The sequence below is a fragment of the Gossypium hirsutum genome, chromosome D04 (assembly GCF_007990345.1).
Source record: "Gossypium hirsutum isolate 1008001.06 chromosome D04, Gossypium_hirsutum_v2.1, whole genome shotgun sequence".
Lineage (NCBI taxonomy): Eukaryota > Viridiplantae > Streptophyta > Magnoliopsida > Malvales > Malvaceae > Gossypium > Gossypium hirsutum.
The window spans coordinates 34,763,494-34,790,752 of record NC_053440.1 but is presented as its reverse complement, the minus strand read 5'-3'; the positions used below and the strand labels follow the sequence as shown (position 1 = coordinate 34,790,752).

Here is a 27,259-nt window from a genome sequence, read left to right as displayed (position 1 = left end):
TGTAAGCTTGATTTCCAACTTAAATTCAGTTGACGATTTGCTGCCAAATTTTGATTTCTTGGAATATGCTTAATCTTCCACTCTTTTTCCGACTGCATGATGCGTTGAGTTCTTCGAACCACAGTAATCCTTGAGTCTTCCAAATTCACATCAGTCAAATTCTGGGCAACTTCAAGGTTATCAGTCATGATGATAATCCGACTATAGCCCTTATTTAGCAAAATAAGGATCTCATCCAGAATGCCCCAAACTTCAGCCTCAAACGGAGAGCATACACCTAAAAATCGAGTGAATCCCACTATCCAATTTCTATCATGATCACGAGCCACACTTCCTGTTGCAGCTTATCCAGAATCTCTGACCACAGTTCCATCAATGGATAAATACACCTAAGTGTCATCTAAATTATTCGTGGAATTTGAACTTTGATTATTATTTTTGTGACCACCAAAATGTGATTTGTATTGGCGAGCCCAACAATTAGAGACTTTCACCACTTCAGTTGCTGCCCATGAAATATGCTGGAAGATGAATAAATTTTTATTCTTCCATATACGCCAAGCGATTAATCCAAACATACATGACCAAGTGAGACCACTACCCTGCAATCTTTCATGAAAACAAAGGTTAAGAATAAGCCAATCCTGAAAAGAGACAGAGAAAAACATTTGTTTTAGCTTATCTGGAACCACAAGCATCCACACATCTTTCGCAGAAGGATAATCTCGATGAACATGCGCCAAATCCTCAAAGTCATGTCCACGTAAGGTACAAGAGTTGCTGTGACTAATTTCCCATCTAGCACGTTTCAAATTAGTATGAAGTCTTTGCTTAAAAGCTAACCAAAGAAAGACTCTTACTCTTTAAGGACCCGGATATTTCCAGGTAATCTTCCAATGCTTCTCTTGAGAATTCCAAGTATCCTCTTTCAAAGACCAATAAACACTGCAAACTGAGAAGACTCCTAACGCTGAATGGGCCCATATCACTCTATCCGAACCGAAATCTGAGTGTGGAGGGGGAATATTAGTAATCCTACTAATCACATCTTCAGATACCCAGACACGAAACAACTCAAAGTTCCAACTTCCATCTAAATTGACCATTTCTCTAACACAACAATCCAAATCAAGGTTAGCAGAAGATGGAATTTTTGAGATTAAAAGGCCTATACTTGGAATCTAAGGGTCTTTCCAACAGCAAGCAGTAGCACCATCTCCAATAGACCAAACTAAGTTCTCACGAAGAAGCGGCCATATCTTAGAAAGTGCCTTCCATAAATGAGAGCACTGATTCCTACTAATAGAATCAGGAAACTGTTCTTTCCAGCCATATTTGGCACAGAGAACGCGAACCCAAAGTGCATTGCTTTTAGAAACAAGGCTAAAACCAATCTTCATAAGGAAGGACAAATTTTGGTCATTCAAATGTCTGAAACCAAGACCACCCCGAGCCCGTGGTTGACATATAGAATACCATCCCACTAAAGACATTTTAAGATGACCATCTGTACAACCCCAAATAAATTGTCTAACCAATCTTTCAATATCAGCACAAACACCTTTCGGAATCATCAAAGGCTGCATGAAATAATTAGGGATGGAAAGAAGTACTGATTGAGCCAAGGTAATCCTTCCTGCTATAGATAACTTCCTGGCATCCCAGCTCTGCAATTTCTTTCTTATCTTATCAACAAAAAAACTCATAGTATTCTTGGTAACCCTATCATGCAGAAGAGGAACACCTAAATAAGTGCCAATATTCTGAACTTCCTAGAATCCAAATAGCTGACTAATTTGATTACGGACATCAACTCCAGTATTCTTGGAAAAAACTATTACTTTTTCTAACATGGATTCTATGACCCGAAATCTCACAAAACTGAGTAAGAATGCTATCCAATAATCGTACTTGGTCAAGCTAAGCTTTGCAAAAGATCACCAAGTCATCAACAAAAAACAAATGAGAAACTGCAGGTCCTGTGCGTGAAAGACGAATTGGAACCCAATTATCGATTTCTATTTCAGCCCGAATAAAATGACCTAACCATTCCATGTAGAGCACAAAGAGATAGGGTGAAAGAGGACACCTCTGATGGATTCCTCTAATCAGTTTGAACTTTTGAGTAAGCATGCCATTCCAAAGAATTTGCATAGAAGAGGAAGAAATAGCTGACATAATCATATTTCGTAAGAAGACAGGGATCCCAGCCGTAATCAAGGAAGCACTTATAAATTCCCAACTAACTCTGTCATAATCTTTCTTCAAATCCAGCTTAATAGTCATCCACTTCCTCCCTTTCTGATTGCACCGCATAGAATGGATGACTTCTTGTGTTAAAATAATGTTGTCTGAAATGTTTCGTTCAACTATGAAACTAGCTTGTTCCTGAGAGATCAATTTAGGAAAAATCACCTTAAACCGGTTTGCAATCATTTTCATCACCAACTTATAAAGAACAGAACACAAACTTATGGACTGAAAATGACTGAAATCCTCAAGACTCTTTTTTAGGTATAAGAACAATCAACGTATTATTCAAATCTGGCTCAATTGGCCTACCAGCAAAGACAACTTTAACCCACTAACACACATCATTCCCAAGGATATCCCACTGACTTTGGAAAAAATGAGCATAGAAGCTATCACTTCCAAGAGCTTTCAAAGGAGCCATGTCGAACAACGCCCTTTTAATATCCTCATTAGTGATAGCAACCTTCGAAAAAGTAATCTCTGAAGAATTAAGACATGGGAAGCCAACAATAGGAATATCCCTCAAGATAGGGGGAGCCTCACCATAGAGTCTTTCAAAGAATTCCACTGTCTTAGATTGCAGGATGTCATGATCTGAACACCAATCCCTATTGTCAATACGTAAGGTTGTGATTCGATTGAATTTTCTTCTCCTGATCGTACGAATGTGAAAAAATTTTGTATTTCGATCCTCCAATTGAAGCCAATCACATCGAGCCTTTTGTCTCTAAAGTAAGTCTTCATGATTGAGAACATTTTCCAACTCATCCTGAATTTTCAACTCTTTTTTAGCTAAATTAATAGAGGTAGAGTGATCTAAGGCATTTTGAATATTTTTGAGTGATCTCATGAGATTCCTCTTACGAGTACCCAAAAAGCCATACATATTCCTGTTCCAATCTTTAGCAAAAAAAGTAAAATTATTTAAGGATTCAACCATATTACCTACAAAGTTCCACTTTTCTCTGACAAAGTTAGGGAAATCATTGTGCTTCGTCCATCCTACTAAAAATCTAAAAGGTTTGCCTTTAGGTATACTAAGATTCGGTTTAGTAGATAGTAAGAGAGGCCGATGATCGGACTTAATACGAGTGAGGTGATGAACTAAACACTGCAGAAAAGCAGTCATCCAAGCGTCATTTGCTAAAGCCCGATCTAGTCTGACAAAAGTACCACCTCGTTGCCAAGTGAAAGAAGGTCCACTATACCCCAAATCCTGTAGCTTACAAGAATAAATAAAATTACCAAATAAATCACAACGCTTACCTACAGTAAATGGGCTCTTTTTATCTGCAAGAGATAAAATGGCATTAAAATCCCCCATAATTAACCAAAGAATAGATTGATTAGGGATTACAGATTTTAACCCCTCCCAAAGAAGCTTTCGTTTAGACCTATCTGGACTGCCATACACAAAAGAAATAAAAAAAGAATTATTGGGAGTAAGATTATTAACACGTAAATAAATAAATTGTGGATGGTTTCGAATAATTTGAATTTGAATAAAATCCTTCCACCCCACCTAGATACCACCTGAAAAATCAATGGCTTCAACCCGATGTGAGCAATTAAATCCTAATTTCTCAATAATAAAATTAGACTTTTTACCACTCACTCTCGGTTCAACCAAGGAAACAATATTGGGCCTGTGCTCTAGAACTTCCATTTATTTGCTGAATAGACAGATCGAGCGAAAAAATCATAACTATACTTAACAATAAAATAGTGGGAAAAGCCCACATACGACGAAGATTTTTTGTTGCCGTCGGAAAAAGTAGGAGTCCCATTCCTAATTTAATAGGAATTAGGATTGAATCGATTCATTAAAAAGAATCGATCCGATCGTAACTTCGAATATGGAATTCAAAGGGATCAAATAGGAAATGATACTCTGAATCATAGAACTATAATGAACTATACGATCAACCAACATTTATCGAATTTGAAAAAGAGTCAGAAGAAATGGTTCAGTCCTCTTATTTTGATTTCTCGGACCGAGAGATTCATGAAAGACCACTGCCGAATGCTTGGCAAAATCAAGACTTCTAACTTCCACTACCACTTCATTTCTGTCACGCCCATCACTTTTCAAATCTGCCCAAAAAGTTGAAGCCTCGCCTTCGAGATGGAGATCTATCTCGGTGTTAGTGTCACTTTGCAATCCTGCCACGGCAAGGGATCAATTGCAACTACAGCAGCAACAGAGTTATGCTGGGCCACTGAATCTGGAACAAGTTGATCCAGAAGATCCCGGGCTTGAACATCTAGACTATCCCCAAGGCCCAAGCAATTGATCGACTCCTTAGTAACCTGTAAGTTTTCATTAATGCTGTTGAGATTCGATCTGGGCTCCAAATTTGGCCCAACATTCTCTTTAATAATCGGGCTAAGACCAACAATAGAAACTACCTCCTTTAACTTACCTTTATTATTATTTCTTTTACTTAATTCTATTCGACCGTTATAATGGGAAGCTGAATCTTTCCCAAGAAAATTTCCATTCATAATTTCTTTCCATTTAGAACGCCGAGAATTAGAAAAATCCCCCTCATAAACATCTTTGTACAAATCCCTATTATTAATGACCCTAAAACAAGATCCTTCCTTTTCACTCTCTTGATTACTTAAGGAATTTTGCACATTCTCTCTAAATTTCTGCCTTAATTTCCTTTCTACGATCATCCATGGCCCTTAAATTCCGTCCTTCTTCTCTGAATCATCCACGGCCGTGTTTCGATTCTCTGTTGTCATTCCAGGCAGGGCATTTTTCTTTTCACCAGTGGGACCAGAATTTCTAAAGGAACAAAAGTTTTCCACATGACCATACCTCCCACAATGAAAGTAAATTGTAGATAAAGATTCATATTCCGCATTCTGTTTTCGATCATTGATCAAAATTTAGGAAACAAAAGGCTTTTCCAAGTCAACGTAAACTGCCATTCTAGCAAAGCGCCCCCTAGCCCTGTTATCCATGTTCATGTGTAATTTAACCACTTTTCCAACCATTTCCCCTATCTCAGTAATAATTTTGTGAGTATACAAGTAACCAGGTAGGCCAAGAAATCTAATCCATGCCATCACAACACTTAGGTAAGCCTATGTGGGGTCAAAAGCTAACGTCCAAGGTTGAACAGTCAAATATTGACCAAAAATGATCCAAGGACCTTCAGAAAAAGCCTTTTCACAATCCAACTTATTTTGAAATTTGACCAGAAAATATCCATTTTCAATATCCATCATGTGTAAAGGCACTGAGTGTCTCCACAGGTTATATATTTTATTATGTAAAATCGAAAATCCAATGTTACGACCACGAAGTTTTAAAATCACGATGTTCTCCATACTTTAAATGAGGATTTGATGAATCCTCTCTGAGAAAGTAATAGAAGACATGCCATTCATAATTGATTTTTGAATGTCCCCATCCCATATATTAAGATCTTCTGTTCCTTCCGATCCATTAAAGACATCCTTTGATGATTGGTTGACGAGCTTATCTCTCTACGAGGTAGGCTGTTCCGAAGACAGATCAATCATCATGTCATTACTCGTATCATCATCTTTCCCTCTGAATCGAAACTTTTTAAATGGAAAAGAACATAAATAAAATACTTAATGCTTAATTTGCCCCCTGGTTATCGTTTCCACTATTCGGCTTAATTAGAATGTGCTAGTGGCACATCTGTTCGACCTATCACAATGTATTATGTAACAATTATATTTCACTTTGATTTACTATTAATCGAGCGTTTGATTGGTTGTTGACTAATGTTGATTGGAGTTTACCATTCATGTGTTGTTATTAGAACATGTCAACTATTATTATTTTTTAATATACATCCCCTACATCATCGAACAATTTTAGTTTCTCTAATATAATTTTTATTGTTGATATAAAAATTATTGTAATAATTAATTATTTAAAATTTTCTTTTGAAATTGTAGTAATGTTAATATATTATGTATTAATTATAAAAATTAAATTTATGATAACTATTCAGGATCATATACATATAATAATTCAACACATGTTATCATGAAATCAATCATGTTAGTTTTGATTTTCAATTATTTTAATATAACAAACTTTAATTTAAAATCCCTTAATCAAATTTGCATAAATTTTTTCAATCTTATTCAAATATATTTCAAGTGTTACAAACTCAAAAACACAGTTTCTAAATAACTTAAACTTTTTGTAAAAGTTCTTGAGAACTATCAAGTCCTTTAAAATGTTTCTAAGCCACATTTTTTAAAGTTCTCAATCTTGTCTCGAGATAGACCAACATCGAAGTTGAAATTGCTTCAAAAGAATCTTGTCTCGAGACAAAAGGTCTTTTGTCTTAAGACCAACCAACATCGAAGCAAAGGTAAGCTTCAACGGAGCATTGTTTCGAGACATATGATAGATTGCCTTAAGACTTCTAGCTCCAACAGTCATATTTAGTTCTTCTTGTCTCAAGACAAGGGGTTTGTGTCTTGAGACACACTGCTACAGTACATAGAAATATTTATGACTTTTTGTTTGTGTTTTCATTATTTTGATGTTATTTTTGTTTAAGTTTGAGTCCAAATTTTTTATTTTTATACGAGGTGCTTGAGCTTGCAGTGATGCAAGTGATTGGTTAGAAGCATGATGGGATTTGTTTGCTTGATACATGTAAATTTGGCATGATAGTGAATTTACTCTAGGTTCTTAGGGTCAGACTAGTTAGATCACTCTATTACAACAAATAATAGGTCAAAAGTGGTTAAGTATACCATATGATAAATTGCTACATAGGGAGGCATATATGTTTGTTTTGAATTGTAAGTAGCTATATGTATCAGGATTATATGCAAGTGTACATTGTCGTTACAAGTAATAAATAATAAGTAAAGAGTTATCGTCTCCACAGGGACTGATGTGTAAGTTATTTGCAAAGCCAATTATAAACAATTTAGAAGAAAACAAGTAAAAGAATAATGTTGTTGAGAGACAAAAATTATGATATGAATGTAATCAGATTTCAAATACCCACAAAATAAAACAACACATAATGCAAAAGAAAAATAGCAACAAAAAGATTAAACACAAGATTTAATAAACATAAAATGGATATACTAGAATAAGTATTTCACTTAACAAGAGTTTATTGGAAATTATAATAAGAATATCACGAAAGATCGTGACAATATGAAGATTCATTAAACCCAATCTTGTATTAAGTATAGGCTTCTCTCGAAGTCCTATTATGTCCCTAAGTTACCTCGCATATGTTTATGCCAAACTAACTTAGAGATCACCCATTCGGGCTTTTCATATAGTTTATGCATACAAAAATCATCTTTCGATATCAACATACTATGCATAATTTTTATTACCTCTTCTTAGATTAAATAGCTAATTACCTAAAAATGTTGGCCTTACACTTATAACTATTAACATTAATTAAAACCTAATTGAATGAAGCAATCATTTGCACAAAACATTCCTAATATAAAAACCAATCAACTCAAATCATGATGCACACTCATTCTGAATAAACAAAATTAAGTCACGCTTTATTAAATTGAAAACATAAATATGAGATGTAAACATTTTTTCAACACAGAAAGAAACAATTAACAATAAAGCGAAAAGAAAGAAGGATAGTCGAGGGGGTTATCTACGACCATTGCACAATAAGAAAAGAAAACAGTTGGACTGTAGGGGGTTATCTGCGATTGCTCCTTGTGGCTTCTCATGGTGGCTTTCCTCCTCTTCTTCATGTCAAATCACCTAAATGCTCTCAAGTCATACTTTCTAGCTGCTCTCACTCTCGGTAAGAGTTTTGGCTTATTTTGTGGCATGCAAATGCTTAGCAAGCTATAAGGAAAACAAATGACTCTCTAAGCTTTTTTCTCTGAAAACTAATGTTGTCGATTCATTATGCTTGATGCCTTATTTATACTTGAAGGTCCTTAGCTTCCCAAGCTAAAAATAGCATATGAATCCCTCTATAATCTTTATGAGTGTGTCATCCTTTAATTGGTGGAGAGTGGGTGAGTGGTTGCTTGCTTTAAGGAGTGGCATGCTTGATTTCCTCCTTTGTGTGGCCGACCCTTACTAAGTGGAAAGTGGGTGGCCATTGGTTGTGGCTTAAATCAAGGGAAGGAGTTGCCGTCCTTGACTAAGGGAGAATGGAGGTTGAATTTTTTTGTATTTTTGGGAGTGGAATGGCTGACCGTTGAATGTTAATAGGGAAGTGGATAGGTGATGGCTATTTTTGGAGAGATAGTTACTTGAAACAATGTTAGAAAATCTTCCTTGATTCTCTCTTGGTTATGTCGTCCCTAATTTATGGAAGGTGGGCAAATTTATGCTTGAATTAGGGATGATTTTAGCTATAATCAAGGGAGGTTGATGGACAGGTTCTTATGGATGGTAGGTGGACGGTTCTGGGCCTCTATGTGGTTGGGTCTAGATTGAGGTTACTTTGAAGCCTAATGTGATTGAATATGGTTCCTTCAAGCTGTAGTTGTTTGAGCCCTAAAACAATCAAAATTCTGTTATATTTTCCCTTAGCCCAATTATTCCCAAAAAATAATAAAAAACCATGCATTTAGCATAAAATTAACTAGATTAACACATTTCCATAAAAATTACAAAATATCACAAAATTAAGAATAAAACTATAGAAAGTGTTATTTATTTACTTGGAATTTGCATAAATTATACATTAAATAGTGCTAAAAATATCTATATATTTTAGAGTCTACACTTTTACACTATAAATTCATAATTAGCATGATTGGATCTATGAATTTTGAGATACTTAGGGATGACCTAAGGCATTGTTTGGTTAAATTAGAGCCTAAAAAGCTAACCCTACATTTGTATAGCCTTAGTACCTATATTTGGGTCTTGAATCAACTTTCTTGATGAACCTTAATTGTGAAATCGTGAATTAAATTTGAATATATACTTATCCTTTCTTGGTCTTATCTTTATTGGATGCACAAAATTAGACGCTGGACCATAGATGTTGAGGGTTAGGTAGAGACATTAAGGAGGTTTCAAAAGCAATAGAGTGGAAAAAATAAGAAACGCTACAATATAGTGAGTATTGGAATCTTGCGAAGTATGCTCAAATGGAAAAAAAATAGTGTGTGAATAAAAGCATTGTGAGGGTTAAAAGCAGAGCTAGAAATAAAAGAATAAAACAGGTTAAAAACAATATGAGTGAAAAAGAGTGAAATAATGAGAATGTGATCAAAGAAAAATCACATATATGCTCAGGGTATTTTGTATTCATATTGCACTAAAACTTGCTAAGCTTACTGTACTCATAAATCTTGTGTTATGTCTTCATATGTTAAGAGAGAAAAGGAAGGTGAGAGAAGGAGATATAAGGCGGTGAGCTAAAAAATACACTAGGAGGTGAGTAGGGAATAACATCATGTGCCAAACTAGCTTTCGTGCTTGAGCCATTTTGATGCTTCCATTCCTTGAAATCCAAACCAAGCTTAAGCCTCAAAATGTTACAAGCTGAAAAGTCTTATGTGACCTAGGTAATTCGGTTTATGGATGAAAGTCATGATAAGTTGTACGAAATATGGTTGCTTGCATTCTTCTAACATAAATGTTTTAACTCTGTAATACATTTTGATGGAGTCATATACATAATCACATTTTTACTTGTGTTTTAAATTAGTAAAATCTCATGTTTAACTTTAAAAGTTATTAGTGGTTTGTGTAACATGTTGAAATTACATGCTATAGGAAGCATTCTTAGCTTCTATATTTCAAGCTAATTACCTGTCATCAACCATGCTCAAGGGATGTCTTTATTGCATGTTAGGTGTTTTGTTTGTTTGAGAATAAGCAAAGACTTAAGTGTGGTAGAATTTGATCTGCCATAATTTATTATGACAAATTAAGCTCCTTTCACTATTTAAGGATCTTGTATTCAAGTCATTTTATGTATTTTATGGTTATTTATAAAATTATTTAGGTTTTGAGTTTAGATTAAATAAATTGAGCTTTTGTTTTGTTTTATGACCTTTTAGGTTGATTTGGGCCTAAGGAAGAACTAACGAGTTAATTGACTATGTAGGACAACAATCTAAGCCGAGGAGTCAGTGGACTACCATGGATGTCACAACATTCAAGGACAAAGCTGTGACATTGAAGCAAGCCTCAACACTTAGTCAATTTTCCAACCTAAATCCACGAGGCAAGCTACTGGAGACAAGTCGTAACATCAAAGAGGCAAAGTCACGAATATTCACCTTGAGTTCCAAAGGTTAAGCAGACTGTCAACAAAGTCGCAACATTAGCTATAGGGTTTTGCGACATTGACTTGACGAGCCCAATAATTCTGCAAGGGTGTTTTCGTCCGCACTACCTCATTTAACCTGTTAACCAGTTTGTAATTGACCTAATTAGGCCATAATATATTAAAACTATATATATTAACTTAAGAGAAGAAATTAAGGAGGTTGCTTTTATTTCATTCTTAATTTTTTACAATATTGTTTAGGGTTTTAGGTGCAGATTTCTAGATTTCTTTCATTATTTTTCAAACACTTTGTTATTTTCAATTCAATTTTGTTTTCAATTTTTATTCGTTTACTTATTTTCTATTACACTTTCAACCAAATCAACAATCAACCATCGTTCGTGGGTTCGAGCAATTGTTCATTCAATCACAACTTTTAGATTTTTGAATTCTTGAGCAACTCTTATCCTTCTATTTTATTTTGCATTTATTTGAATGTGTTATAATTGGGTAAGAATGTTTGCATCTAGAATGACCGGTAGCTAAAACTTTAGGAAGCTTGATTGACCAAAGTGGGAGTGGTTAGCTTGGATTTACGGGGTCATAAACTGGTTAGTTGGATTAGGTTGAATGTGATCAAACCCTTGAATTAATGACTCTAGGAAGTAATTTAGGTAGATGAGACCGAAAGGCTATTCTACTTAGCACTAGCTCAACTTATCCCGATTTATTTCATCGGGTCGATAGATAAAGTGAATTAAGTTGGTTAATTAATTTAGTTATAAGCTGAAAGATATTAAGTAGGTTAGTTTTTAACTAATTAGTAAAAATCCCAGAATCTAAGTTAATCATAACTATGGAAGTTGACCACACTTTAGTTTGCTTAATTTGATTATTAATTTGATATTTTGTATTTTATGCAATTTAGTCCTTTTATGCAAAATCTTAATTTTAGTGTTTTTCATAATATGATTAGTAAATCAATAGCTATTTAGACCTAGGTTATGTGTTCAGATTTACTATTAATTTATTTTAAACAAACCTCCGTTGGGTACGATCCTTAGATTCGTTGTAAAATAATATTAAAGTTAGCTTGTTGGCTTGCAGATACTGCACTTTAATCCAAATTCAATTGCATATTTCTAATCCCCGGTGCACGCAGGCTGGGGTGCGGTCAGTTTTCTATGTACCAAATTAAAAAAAAAAACTTAATTTTTATTGCATGTTTATTTAGAGGAGGCTTGACAATGGCTTTTAATAATAGTGTTGCAATATTTAGAAATCGTAATCTTATCTGTACTAGATGAATGCCTAATAGTCTCTATTTTATCAAATCAAAGATGTTCACACTTCTTGAAAATGGAATTTCGAATAAAAGACTTAAATCTTCTCACTTTAATGAGTTGTATCTTTGGCATTTGAGACTTGGCCATATTAACCAAGAAAGAATCACTAGACTTGTGAAAGATGACACTTTAAGTTCTCTTAAAGAAGTTGATCTTCTTCAATGTGAATCTTGCTTGGAAGGTAAGATGACTAAGCGATCTTTTAATGCAAAAGGAACAAGGGCCGTGAAACCCTTAGAACTTGTGCACACTAACATATGCAACCCCATGAACGTCAGTGCAAGAGGTGGTTATGAGTATTACGTAACTTTTATTGATTATTATTCTAGATATTTGTATGTGCACCCAATGCACCACAAAAGTGAAACCTTTGAAAAATTCCAAGAGTTTTGCACGAAAGTGGTGAAACAACTAGGTTTACCCATAAAGACACTTCAGCCTAATCGAGGTGGAGAATATTTATTGGATGAGTTTTTAGGGTATCTCATAGAGAATGAGATATTATCCCAATTAACCTGCCCAGGAACTCCACAACAGATTGGCATGACAGAGAGATGAAATTGGACTTTGTTAGACATGGTTTATTTGATGTTAAGTTATTCGAAGCTGCCAATCTATTTTTGAGGATATGCACTCTAAATGACTTGCTATATTCTAAATGATGTACCAACTAATGTCGCATCCAAAACTCAATACAAATTGTGGCACGGAAGGAAGCCAAATCTAAATCATTTAAGGATTTAGGGATGCCCAGCCCACGTATTGGATAAAGATGCAAGGAAGTTGGATTTACAGACATAATTGTGCATGCTTGTGGGATATCCTAAGGGAAAAAGGGTGGTTTGTTTTATAACCTGAAAGAGCAAACAATGGTAGTGGCAACTCATGCTACTTTCCTTGAGCAAAGTTACATGAATGACTTTAAGCCTTGAAGTAAAGAAGTACTCGAGGAAATTTTGAGAAATACACAAAGCCCTACAATAACGATTCCAGAACCAATTCCTAATAGTAGACCTAGAAACGATCAGTAGCATAGGGAGCTTTGTCACAATGGGAAAGTCTTTTACAGGCTTGAGTTCTTTCAATCTAGCAGAAGTGTTCTAAACAATGAGTCTGCTGAATAGGAAGATGATGATCCACTCACATTTGATAAAGTGATGAAGAGTGTTGATTCCAAGCTTTGGGAAATAGCTATGAAAGCTGAAATAGATTCTATGCAATGTAACTCAGTGTGGGAACTTGTAGACTTACCGGAAAGGATAAAACCCATAGGGTGTAAATAGATCTGCAAGAAGAAAAAAAATGTGGAAGAAAAAGTGGAAACTTACAAGGCCAGACTTGTAGCAAAAGGTTATACTTAAAAAGAAGGAATCGATAGTTGCCATGTTCAAGCCAGTCCACATATTGTTATCTATTGTGGTGGCTCTCAATTACAAGATCTGACAAATGGATGTCAAGACAACATTCTTAAATGACTATCTTCAAGAGAGCATCTATATGATGCAATCCACTAGATATATAGTGTAAAATCCCTTGCTCGGTCCGATTTCCAGACCTGAGCTACAGGATGTTACCACGTGAGATTTGCATAACATACACATACATACAACATACATGGCGGACTATGTTGTTAACTAATATGTGTGGTAGACCGATCCTGTGAGTTACCTAATTGAAGTATTTCTTGGAGACACAAAAATTACAGAAAGTAAGGCGAACACCTCATTTTGTAATTTCCTGTGGATATCTAAATGGTAGATTGTTTCGTAGATGTCCCACACTACGATAGGTTCTGCAAGACTTAAAAAGTGGAAGATAATAAAACCTAAATTCATTTTATTAACATACATCAAGAGAGATCAAAATAAACATCTTCAAAATGTAATATATTTGATTACAAAATAACCATTTATTTGAATACATGCCACTTAGACAAACTAAAGTAAAACAAATGTCTACAGCAAATCTTGGTGGATAGTATGAACTTCTTGCTAATCCGATCAACACGCTCTAAACTTTCAAAACCTACAAGATAAAAGTAACTTAGGCATAAGTATTAAGAATACTTAGTAAGTTCATACAAATTTAATAATTAACTTACCGCACATAATAATTATGTGATAATATAATACACAAACATAGTTTACTTATCAACCAACACAATTTTTCAATAAGGTAAATGCGTATAATGCTTCACATACCACATATCTAGTACGCAACATGGTGTTTTAACACTCTTCATATCTTATTCATTCCCATACTTTTCATCATTAAACCCATTTACAGATAGATTGCTAACATTTCAATTACAGAAAATCCCTATGCAGGTATTCTCATTCGTAACTTACTACCCATATACTTCATAACATCCTTATTCTTAACATGCAAAATTATCAGACTTACCAGGAGATAGAACACTTTGATTTTATCTAAGGATCCTTAGCTTTTAGATCACATAAGAAGAGCAACCAACAATAACATTTAATACAGAAGAAATTAGAGAAATAAAGAATTACTCTAAAGGAAGAGGAAACCTTCTCACGAACCTTTCTCACATATATATAATCTACTTCCATTTAGTGGAACTTGACAAGTGTCCTGAAATTTCAGAATATGCCTTTCATTTTGGCCTGCAAAATCTGAAGAAAACATAAATGAAAGTCTTTTCCAAATGCAATATTTCCAATCAGTTTAGTTGGTTTATAACCAGATCTAGTTATTGAGACTTGCCCTTCACAATATTAAAACAAACTAGGCATAATATACCTTTGGCGGTTACCTATAGAAAACTTACTATTTCCTTTTTATTGAACTCTCTCTTTTACTGAATAACACATTGAAGACTAAATCCTGATATACTTCCTAGGCGGATACTCAATTTGCCCAAAATATTAATTCACCAGAAGCTATAATTTGGTGAACTAACTTTCGAAGTGCGCCAGAACAAACATCTTTTCGTCTACGCGCCTAAAATTTGAGTTATACAAATTTGAGGTGTGACAACAATTTCTAGATCTTGAAATTACTAGGAAATAACATGTAACCATGTGTAAGAGTCTTTTACTAGGTTCATCAGGACATTTTCATTTTAAATCTCATTCTCATTCCTTTGAATCATAATTCAATATATTTTCTCTAAACTCTTAACAAACCAAATCTAACTTACCAAATTTTCAATTATACAATTAAAGAACAAAAGAAAAGAAATCTAAACAATGTTTATATTGCATGTACTTACCTGAGGGATTGATAACTCGCTATAATAGAGTCTACTCAAGAACTTTTCATTTCATGCAATCTTCTCTTGGCGGATTCAAATCTTGATCTATAACATAATTTAATTCAATGCTTATCAACCAATATTTGTCATTATTTTATAAAGCATATAAGTCAGTTCAGTACTATCACTCAAAATTCCCTTAAGCCTAACACGTTATATAGTTGAGCCCTTTTATAACAAATTTTATAGAAATCTTAAACTGGTTTCAAAATGTCAATACTTTAGTCTTATTATTCAAAACAACAAGCTCGATTTAGCTTACCATGCAAGAGCAAAAAGCTTGACCGACTTTCCTAGCTCAACCAAGAAGAAAAATGGCGATGGAGAGGATGAAGGAAAGAAAATGAGTTGCGTCTTTCCATCCACAATGATTCGGTATATATATGTCTAATCTAATTATTAATTAAGATTAAAATCATTATTAGTAATGCCAATACCTATCCGTCCACTTTATATAAAGAAGGCTAAATTATCATTTTAGTCCCTAATCGATCAACTCATTATCATTAGTAAAAGAAATCTATAATGGTCAGTTTTACCACCTTTACGGTTCAAACACTATGCTATAATCAATTTTATAATCAATCAAATTACCAATTAGATTTTCATATAAGAATATAATAGACTAATAATTATTAAATATTAAAACTTATGGACTCAATCATCAGTAAATGGGGTTCCCAAACCACCATTTATGGCGTCACTAAAAACGACCTATTACAACTCTCCCCTCTAAGAAAATTTTGTCCTCAAAATTTCTTCCCAAAAAATAGGTTCGGGTATTGAGATTTTGTTGAATCTTTTGTATCCCACGTAGCTTTCTCAACACTATGTATGTGCCATAGAAGTTTCACTAACGGTTCTCTTTTGTTACCAAGTTCTTTTACCTCTCGTGCTAATATCTTTATCGGCTTTTCTTAATATGATAAATCAAGTTGCAATTCAATCTCATTGGGAGCAATTACATGAGAAGGATCTGACCTTTACCGTCGTAGCATTGAAACATGGAACAAATTATGAATCTTGTCAAGATCTGAAGGTAAAGATAATCTGTACGCTAGTGGACTAATTCGCTCAAGAACCTCACACAGTCCTATAAATCATGGACTAAGCTTTCCTTTGCTACCAAACCACAAAACTTTCTTTCAATGTGAGACCTTCAAAAATACCTTGTCACTAATCTAAAACTCAATGTCTTTCCTTTTCGAATCCGCATATAACTTTTTTCGATCGGAATCAGCTTTCAAATAGTCCCTGATAACTCTAACTTTTTCTTTTGTTCCACAAACTAAATCAGTTCCTGCCAACTTCTTCTCTGTAACAACCCGGTTTTGACTCTAATCGGACATAGTGGTTTCGGGACCACAAGTCCGAGTCAAAAAATATTTTAATATTATTTTGTGTGTTTATTATGTGTGAATTTAATTGTGTGAAATTTTCGTGTTTTAATTTGTCATTTGAGTGTCCGATTAAATAAAAGGATTAAATCGCTTAAAATAAAAATTTAGGGGTTAAATCTAAAAGTACCTAATTGTTGTTGTCTTTTTAAAACGGGGGATTAATGATGCAATTAGACTAAAACATAGATAGTGGGTGGCAAAGGACTAATATGACCTTATTATATATGTTTTGTTTATTAATTATTAAAGGTTAAATAAGTAAATTAATAAATAATGTATAGTATAATAAAACAAAACATAAAACAAGCCATTATCATCTCTTTTGTTGGCCGAATGTTGCAAAGAAAGAAAACATCCATGGCATTTAGGGTTTCGGCACTTTACTAGCTTGATTAAGGTATGAAATTGTTTCGGTTTTTGATGATTTTTACGTTTTTGAGATCGTTGCTTTGAATACTTCAAAACCCATGTCTTAATTTTGTGAATTGATGAATATTTTGAATTATGCCATTGATGAATATTTGTGTTTTGGGATGTTTGATGATGAATAATGGAAGATATGTCTTAGATTAACATGTTTTGTCTTGGGATTTTTGATGAATTTGAGTATTTAGGGCTAGATTGTGAAAATAAATTTTTGAGGGACTAAAATGTGAAATAAATGAAATGTATGGACTTGTATGAATACAAGGAAGATTCGGCCTAACTATAGTGTTGTGAGATTTTGTGTATTTTGTGTTTTATGCAATAGGGACTAAATTGCAAAAAGTGTAAAATGTCTGGGGCAAAATGGTAATTTGCCCATTTAAGTGTTTTTGGATAAAATTGAATGATTTGATGAATAAAAGGGTTAAATTTGACTATGTTTAGATCAAGGAACGAAGAAAACGAATTTGGATCGGGGGAAATCGAAGGTAATCGAATAGTCGATCGTGTTTGCTGATATCCGAGGTAAGTCTATTAGCAACTAAAAGTTATTAAGTTAATATTTATACATGCATACTAATTTTATCTTATGATTGAGCTATAATTTAAAGTATAATAGTTGAATAAACTTTGGACTATAGATATTGTATATAACATGTTCGAATATACAAGTATGATCTTGTATAAATTATTGGATTAATCAAAGGTATGTATAAGATATAGGTATATATATATATATATATGGTTTGAATGATTATATAAGTATGTATATATATATATAAAGTCGAATAAGCATGCAAATATACATGTATGCGTTGTGTATTGAATTTAGTTATGTCATTATATAAGTATGCGAGGATTGATTGTGCATTTATATATGTACAAGTTTTTGTTTTGAAATTGAGTATGAAATTATACATTCATATAGTAGATTCGAATATGTATAAATGCACATGTATAAATTCTTGAATCGAAATTTGGTATGGAATTATATATGTATGTGAAAGTTTCGATTTTGTATGTATATTCACGTAAAAGTTTTTGAATGGTAGTGAAGATATGAAATTGTTAGTTTGAATTATTATAAAGTGATTGAATATAATACAGACGTTACGTCTAGCAGGCTTAATGCCGGTGAAGTAATTCAGACTTTAAGTCTAGCAGGCTAAATGCCGGTGATACATTTCAGACTTTAAGTCTAGCAGGCTTAATGCCGGTGATACATTTCAGACTATATGTCTAGCAGGCTTAATGCCGGTGATACATTTCAGACTATATGTCTAGCAGGCTAAGTGCCGGTGTACTGAATCATGCTTTAAGCCTATCAGGCAAAATGCCGGTGAATCTGTTTAAATTGTGTTAGAATATGCAATGGATATATCTATGATTTGTGATTATATGAAATCGATGAATACATATGTACATTAGATATATGTGATTGCTGAATTTATAAATGCATATGGTGATATGTGGTAGTTAAACATATATATGTTGAGCGTATGTGTTTGATAATTAATCATGTATGCATTTGAGATATATATATATATGTGTGTATTTCGAATGTATGTGTTACCTAGGTATTCAGGTATAAATTCATAATGAGTATATTTATATACAAACAAATATAAGATGTGATTGATGTATATATATTTGTGTTAGATTTGAATTGATTTAGAACATACCATGAGTGTACATATACAATCGGTTTGATATGTATATAATATGTATATATATGCTCGGTGGTATACATTCAATTGTAATGTTGTTTTGTATAATATATATATTAAACTGAATTCATCCGACAGGTATACATATCTGACTATAAATGAAATGGTCTGAGTAGAATAATGTATGAATGTTAGTTGGTTGTGTTAGTTGAAATTTCAGTAGAATAGATTAAAAAGGTTATAATAATTATGTGTTTATAATTATACATTTAGTTATGCTGGAGACTTACTAAGCTATAAAAGCTTACTTCGTTTGCTTTCGTTCATTCGTTTTTATAGATTTGGAGACGCGTTACGAGCTCGGGGATCATCAGCACAGTCCATCACACTATCGACTTCTTTTGGTATTTTGTTAAATATTTGAACTCGATCTTATGGCATGTATAGGCTTGATAATGTTTTGGTTAGTTTTGAATCCTATTGTGTAAATAGCAATGGGAAAAAAGTTTAGTTTCCATGCTTGAATTTGATTATATATGTTCATGAATTGGACTTGCATTTGGAATTAGATATTAAAGTTATGTTTATGTGAGCTTGGTTTCGTAATGCCTAGTAACCCTGATTCGGCGACGGAGACGGGTTAGGGGTGTTACATTTTATTGGTATCAGAGCTACGGTTTAGTCGATTCTCGGAACTAGCGTAGCGTGTATGAGTCTAGCTATACATGCCATATTTTTATATCGAGATAGTGTGATGACTGCTGACGTCTAAAAATGTGTTTTCGTATAGTAATGGATCCCGAACGAGCCGTAGCTGATGATGTTGAGAGTATAGCGCCTGCTCCCGCGCAAGGGACAGAGCCAGTAGATTCTCGACCAATCTCGAGTAACCAGGAGGGAGAGGCTAAACAAGCCTTCTACCAAATGATGAATGACTGTTTTACTCATTATGTCCGAACTAATCCGGTTACACAACAACCTCCACCCCCGACTAATCCATCTTCGATTCCTGTTATACCCCAAGTAAGTGATCCGATGAGATTACTTAAGCCTCCGGTTGACAAAATTCGAAAACACGGGGCCGAAGAGTTCAGAGCTACTGATGATGATGATGCTGAGCGAGCTGAATTCTGGCTTGATAATACTATTCGAGTGTTTGATGAGTTGTCTTGCACCCCTGATGAGTGCTTGAAATGTGCCATATCCTTGCTACGGGACACTGCATATCACTGGTGGAATACACTAGTATCGGTGGTTCCGAAAGAGCGAGTGACCTGGGAATTCTTTCAGACTGAGTTTCGTAAGAAATACATCAGCCAGAGATTTATTGATCAGAAACGTAAGGAATTTCTTGAACTGAAACAGGGTCGTATGACAGTGACAGAATATGAACGGAAATTTGTGAGACTTAGTAGATATGCTCGAGAGTGTGTTTCAACTGAAGCTATTATGTGTAGAAGATTTGAAGATGGGCTGAATGAAGATATTAAACTGTTAGTTGGTATACTTGAGATAAAAGAGTTCGTAGTACTTGTTGAACGAGCTTGTAAAGCTGAGGACCTCGGGAAAGAGAAGAGGAAAGCTGACTATGAAGCTCGAGATTCTCGTAAAAGATCATTCAGTAAATCATTTCAGTCGACCTCAAGGAAATTCAGAGCGGATCATAGCCAATCTAAAGCTACTGCAGGGTTTCCTAAGTATGATCGAGATCGACCCCCTGTGAGTTCACGAGCTACTTCAGTTGCTAGCGTTGGTAGTGTTCGACAAAATAGATCAGAGTGCAAGCATTGTGGGAAATGGCATCTTGGGGATTGCAGATTCCATGATCGGTCTTGCTTCAAGTGTGGTTCAAAAGATCATTTCATTCGAGAGTGTCCGATGGTAGCTGAGCAAAACACTGTGCAGGATACCAGACCGAGTAATGTGCCAGTCCGAGGTAGACCGCCGAGACAATTGAGTAATGTAAGTGGTAGTCAGAGAGGAACCAGGGACACAACAATTCGATCTGAGGCCCGTGCACCTGCCAGAGCTTATGCCATCCGTGCTCGAGAGGAGGCTTCTTCTCCAGATGTTATTACTGGTACTTTCACTCTTTATGATACTAATGTTATTGCATTGATTGATCCTGGTTCGACTCATTCTTATGTGTGTGAGACTTTAGTATTCAGTAAGACTTTGCCTGTTGAGTCTACTGAGTTTGTAATTAAAGTATCGAACCCCCTGGGCCGGTGTGTTTTGGTTGACAAAGTGTGCAAGAATTGTCCGTTGATGATTCGAGATTTATGTTTTCCAGCTGATTTGATGTTGTTACCATTCGACGAGTTCGATATAATTCTGGGTATGGATTGGTTAACTCTGCATGATGCTATTGTAAACTGCAAACGGAAAACTATTGATCTACGGTGTCAGAATGATGAGATTATTCGGATCGAATCTAATGATCTGAATGGTTTATCAGCAATAATATCCTCGATGTCGGCTCAGAAGTATGTGAGAAGGGGTTGTGAAGCTTACCTTGCATTTGTTCTTGATAGTAAAGTGACCGAAAAGAAGATTGAATCTGTACCAGTAGTGTGTGAGTATTCAGACGTGTTTCCCGAAGAATTACCGGGTTTGCCACCTATTCGAGAGGTAGAGTTTGGTATTGAGTTAGTACCAGGGACGACTCCCATATCGATAGCTCCGTACCGTATGGCACCGACCGAATTAAAAGAATTGAAAGTACAGTTGCAAGAGCTGACTGATAAAGGTTTTGCACGACCGAGTTTCTCTCCTTGGGGTGCACCAGTTCTATTTGTGAGAAAGAAAGACGGAACGATGAGAATGTGCATTGATTACCGGCAACTCAATAAAGTGACTATAAAGAATAAGTATCCGTTACCACGGATTGATGATTTGTTCGATCAGTTGAAAGGGGCTACTGTGTTTTCAAAGATAGATCTGAGATCAGGCTACTATCAGTTGCGAGTTAAAGACTCTGATGTGCCAAAGACTGCTTTCCGAACGAGGTACGGACATTATGAGTTTCTTGTTATGCCTTTCGGACTTACTAATGCACCTGCTATTTTCATGGATTTGATGAATCGGATCTTTAGGAAGTATCTGGATCGGTTTGTGGTAGTATTTATTGATGACATTTTGATCTACTCTCGAGACGAAAATGAGCATGCTGAACATCTGAGACTTGTGTTACAAACTTTGCGAGATAAGCAGTTGTATGCAAAGTTTAGTAAATGTGAGTTCTGGTTACGTGAAGTCAGTTTTCTGGGCCATGTTGTATCAGCATCGGGTATTTGGGTTGATCCGAGTAAAATTTCAGCTATACTTGATTGGAAACCTCCGAGGAATGTTTCGGAAGTTCGAAGCTTTCTGGGGCTCGCTGGCTATTATAGACGTTTTGTGAAAGGGTTCTCTATGATTGCGACCCCGATGACAAGGCTACTACAAAAAGACGTTAAGTTTGAGTGGTCAGAAAAGTGCCAGAAAAGTTTCGATCAGTTGAAAGCTCTTTTAACCAAAGCTCCAGTCCTAGGACATGTTAAAGACTTATATGAAGACCTAGGACATGTTAAAGACTTAACTTGGGATGCTAACACTTCTATAAATAAAACCTTAGGGGTTTGATGTCATTAAGTCGTGTTAGACACATCCAAAAACCCTCGTAGTTTAGGAGTAGAATTTAAGTTTAGTTTTCTCTTATTTTTTAAAACGTGTTGCTATTTTCTCTTGGAATTGATCTTGATCCAAGATTGCTTTTATAATATCAAATTTATTCAATTTAATTTCATTTGTAAACGACGATTCTTGTTATCCTAGTTGAGAGATTTCCTACTCCACGCTTTAATCAACATCCACAAGCTTATTTCTTTATCTCTTTTCTCTTTAGATTTAATCGTGTTTATTTACATGTTTATTTCAATTGAGATTGAGGTTATGAATACCATAGTTAGCTAATTCTCTTAAGGGATATTAATGAGTGGATGGAGAAGTGATTAATGGAGGATTAAGGGTTTTTCAATCGGACTAGTTGGTATAAATTACGCATTCTTAAACCCTAGACTTGACAACTGTAAGAAATAATTAAAGTTTAAACGAGGTCTAAAGATAAGTTTGCCGAGTAAATCATAATTTATCCTGGTTGAGAAAGTGAGGTCAGAAGATAAGCGAGTATCAACTAATTGATTAATCAGTTAGAGGCCATGAGGTAATAATTGGTTAGTTAATAGCTAATCCACCCTAAAACTCGAATCTAAAGTTAATTACAACACCTAAAACGAATTAATCTTTCTGATTGGTTTAATTCGTTTAGTCGTTTGTCGATTTTATCATTTATTTATTTTAGTTATTTAATTTCCACAATTCAGCTCTTTTATGGTTTACCGTAATTTAGAATTTAACAATTACTATTTAGAGTTATTATTGTAAAGATGTTTTCAATAGATTTAATTCATCCTCCCTTGGATACGATCCTCAGAACACTTTCGTATGTTCCATTGTAACACATTACTATATTAAAAGTTGACCCGTATACTTGTAGACACCGTCGCTTCAATTTCTTATATATTTGGTGTAGTATTCTCTAGTCAAATGCTCGCACGTTTAGTGATGATAATTCAACTATCCAATTTGGATGATCTTTTTGTAACTCCCGAAGCCTCTGAAGAAATTATGGTTTAACCTTTAGTTCGACGATAATGGAACCATCCCATTTCAAATTCAACTGAGCATTCATAGCCCTTAATGCAAATAAAGATTTCCTCATCAAGGTATCAACTACAACATTTTTTTCTCGGGTGGTAATCAATCACCAAATCATAATCTTTTAGTAGTTTAAGCCATTTCGTTGCCACAATTTTAACTCTTTTTGAATCATCAAATACTTCAAATTTTTGTGATCAATGAAAATGTGACATTTCTCATTGTATAGATAATGCCGCCAAGTCTTTAGAGCAAAAACAATACCTTCCAACTCAAGATCATGCGTTGGGAGTTTCTCTTGTGCGGCTTCAATTGTCTAGAAGCATAAGCAATCTCTTTGCCTTCTTGTATCAGAAGACATCCTAAACCATTGAGTGAGGCATCATTGTAGACAGTGAATTCCTTGTTAGATTCTCGCTGCGTCAACATGGGAGCTTCTGTTAGCATTTGCTTTTAGTTGATCAAAACTGTGCTGACATTCTTTAGACCAAATAAATTTAAACTCTTTCTATAATAGCTTAGTCAATGGTAACGCAATCATTGAAAATCCCTTGACAAATTGTCTGTAATATCTAGCTAAATTCAAAAAGCTTCTCATTTTACTAATATTCCTTGGAGGTTTCTAATTCAAAACTGTAGAAATTTTGTTTGGATCAACGTGTATACCATCCGCAGAGATCACATAGCCAAGATATCCTATTTCGCGGAGCCAAAATTCACATTTGCTGACCTTGGCATGTAACTCCCCTTACCTGAGATCGTTGCCAGAGTTGAGCATGGGGCGTTACTAGACTTAACTTATTAAATTTGCTTTTAAAATTTATTTCACTGTTCACCATAATGCTGTGCACCTGCACAGTAGTCACTAATTTAACTATAACTAAAGTTAAGAAACTCAAAATTTAGATCCGTAAATTTTCCCTGAAACTAGACTCATATATTATCTTACTATAAAATTTTTAGAATTTTTGGTTTAGCCAATTAGTACAGTTTATTCATTAAAGTCTCCCCTGTTTCATTTCTTGACGGTTCTAACCTTTATTCACTAAAAATCAATTTTCTCATCGTATGATTTTCATATGGTATTCTAACTTGTCTCTACAGAAAATAGACTCACTAAGGAATCTATACATATAAATTATAACTCATAATTATTTTTGTACAATTTTTAATGATTTTCTAAACTCTAAATAGGGGACTCATAAAACCGTTCTGACCCTGTCTAACAAAATTCAAATATCTCAGAATATAAAATTCCTTTACCCACACCGTTATTTTTATATAAAAATAGACTCGATAAGATTTAATTATGTATATCATTCACTCTCTAATTCATTTTATACTATCCTTGGTGATTTTTCAAAGTCATGGGACTGCTGCTGTCCCAGAACTGTTTCATTGCAAATTTTTACTCTTTCATAATTTCTAGGTATAAACTATCACCTAGGCATTCATACTACCAAACATATTCTAATTTAGCCATTTTAATAGTTAAACATTATCACATATTTACACATCATACTTTAGCAATATCATAAGAACATACATTCAAAATGACTAAGTCCCTATACATGCCGTAGCTCAAACATTGATCATCATAAAATACCGAGTTGTTGTTGTTGATAATGTGAGCGCTCTCCGACATCTTTAAGATCCCCGAATTATCTTTGCAATACTATAAAAAAAGAAAATAAAAGAAGTAAGCATAAAGCTTAGTAAGTTTACAAGCAAATAAATAACAACATTTAACACAACTAATTATACTCAAATGTCATGATCTTTAATTTCCTCTTTACTTACTTTCTTACTCGTTCACTTACTTGTTTACTTAGATAACTCATGATTATAACTTACTCTTCTCTTGCTGAAATGTTGGTTCTCAATTGATAACATATGTTCTTAACTCTTATAGCTCACCTGAATTTGCTATTTGTGCTTTTACCTGAACTTTCATGGAACATAATTTGTTTACTAGCCCGTTGAGCCGCATTGGAATAATAAGGATACTTGGGTCTCTTTTCTGATAATAACATACCAAAGCCATGTCCCAGACATGGTCTTACATGGGATGTTTCTTATACTGCCAATGCCATATCCCAGATATGGTCTTACATGGGAGTTCTCATATCGGTGCCCATGCCATGTCTCAGACATGGTCTTACGGGGGACCTCTCATCTTGGTGCCAACGCCATGTCCCAAACATGGTCTTACATGGGAACTCATTCCCTTAATGTCATGACATTTGTATCTGATACATTCCTAATGTTTCAACAGGACTTTTTAACACTGATTATCTGTCATCTAATACTTGAGTCAACATTAAATAATTTCATGAAATAAATACATAACTGTTGGAAAATAAAAAAAATTAATAAAAATTATTAAAATATTGCATTTCTTTACCGTAAACTTACCTCAGTACAAAATATGACCAAATCTATCAGCTTAGCCTTCAACCTTTTTCTTTCCTCGGTCTAACCCCGGATTTCGTTATTCTTGATCTATAATAGCAAATTTAGTTTATTTAATACTCACATTTATTAAAACAGCCCTTGAGTCTAACTTTAGAAAAATTACGATTTTACCCCTAAACTTTTACATATTTACACTTTTTCCCCAAAGCTTGGAAATTAAACTTAATCCCATATTCTTATGTTTTATAACATGCTGAACAATTTTCCCTTCTATGGTAACATCAAATTCCCATTCTAACACTTACTTATGAACATTAGGTATTTTTATCGATTATATCGTTTTACTCGCTTTCACTTAAAATCGCTAAGCACAAATCATTTAACATAATTTAAGACTTCATATTCTACCATAAAACATCAAAATAAAAACATTTCACCTATGGGTATTTTTCCAAATATGAACCCTAGGTTAAATTATTGCTAAAATAAGCTAAATCAAGTTACTAGGGCTTAAAAAACGTAAAAAACATTAAAAATGGGGCTTGGGATCACTTACTATGGAGCTTGGAAGCTTGAAAACCCTAACTATGGCTTCCCCCTTGCTAATTTTGTCCAAATGATGAGCACAATTTGCCATATTTTTCCCTTTTAATTCATTTTAATTACCAAATTACCAAAATGCCCCTAAGTTAAAAATTTCCTATTTCACTTATCTCATGTCCATTTTTGTCCATAACTTAACCAATGGTCTAATTACCATATAAAGACCTTCAATTTAAAATTTCATAACAATTGGACACCTCTAACATGCAGAACTCAACTCTTGCACTTTTTACAACTCAGTCCTTTTGACTAAATTGAGTGCCCAAACGTCGAAATTTTTGAACAAAATTTTCACGAAATCATTTTGTGAAATTTTAGGCCATAAAAATATAGTAAAAATAAATTTTTCCTCATTGGATTTGTGATCCCGAAACCACTGTTCCGACTAGGCCCAAAATCGGTATGTTACATTTCTCCCCCTTTAGGATTTTCGTCCCTAAAAATATTGTTAAGATTTCGTGAAAATTGTAGGCCATAAAAATATAGTAAAAATAAAATTTTCCTCATCGGATTTGTGGTCCCGAAACCACTGTTTCGACTAGGCCCAAAATCGGTATGTTACATGGCATACAATCGTTTTGCTCGTAATATTTGCAATAAACTTCATAAGTGCTGGGTGTACTTATCTTCATTATTCGATTAAATAAAAATATCATCAATGAAGAGGACTAAAAATAAATCTAAGAATGGTTGAAATACCCTATTCATTATATCCATAAACATAGAAGGGACGTTGGTTAAACCGACTGACAATAATAATAACTAATAATGTCCATAATGGGTTCGAAAAGCAATTTTTGATATATCAGAATCCTTGACTCGCAACTGGTAATATCCTGATCGAAGATCAATTTTCAAGAATATAGTGGCTCATTTCTACTAATCAAATGGGTCATCAATGTGCAGCAATAGGTATTTGTTCTTTATG

The 27,259-nt window shown here is 34.3% G+C and overlaps 1 protein-coding gene across 1 annotated transcript; it reads right to left on the bottom strand.

The window, feature by feature from the left end:
• Window positions 1-1,181: 1,181 nt before the first annotated feature.
• Window positions 1,182-23,760, bottom strand: LOC107898167 (uncharacterized). The gene is made up of 6 exons (XM_016823707.1): window positions 23,578-23,760; window positions 4,421-4,563; window positions 3,520-3,656; window positions 2,594-2,847; window positions 1,942-2,388; window positions 1,182-1,772 (listed from the first exon to the last, which is right to left on the bottom strand). The coding sequence occupies exons 1-6, from the start codon at window positions 23,758-23,760 to the stop codon at window positions 1,182-1,184; spliced, it is 1,755 nt and encodes a 584-aa protein (XP_016679196.1).
• Between the last annotated feature and the right edge of the window lie 3,499 nt (window positions 23,761-27,259).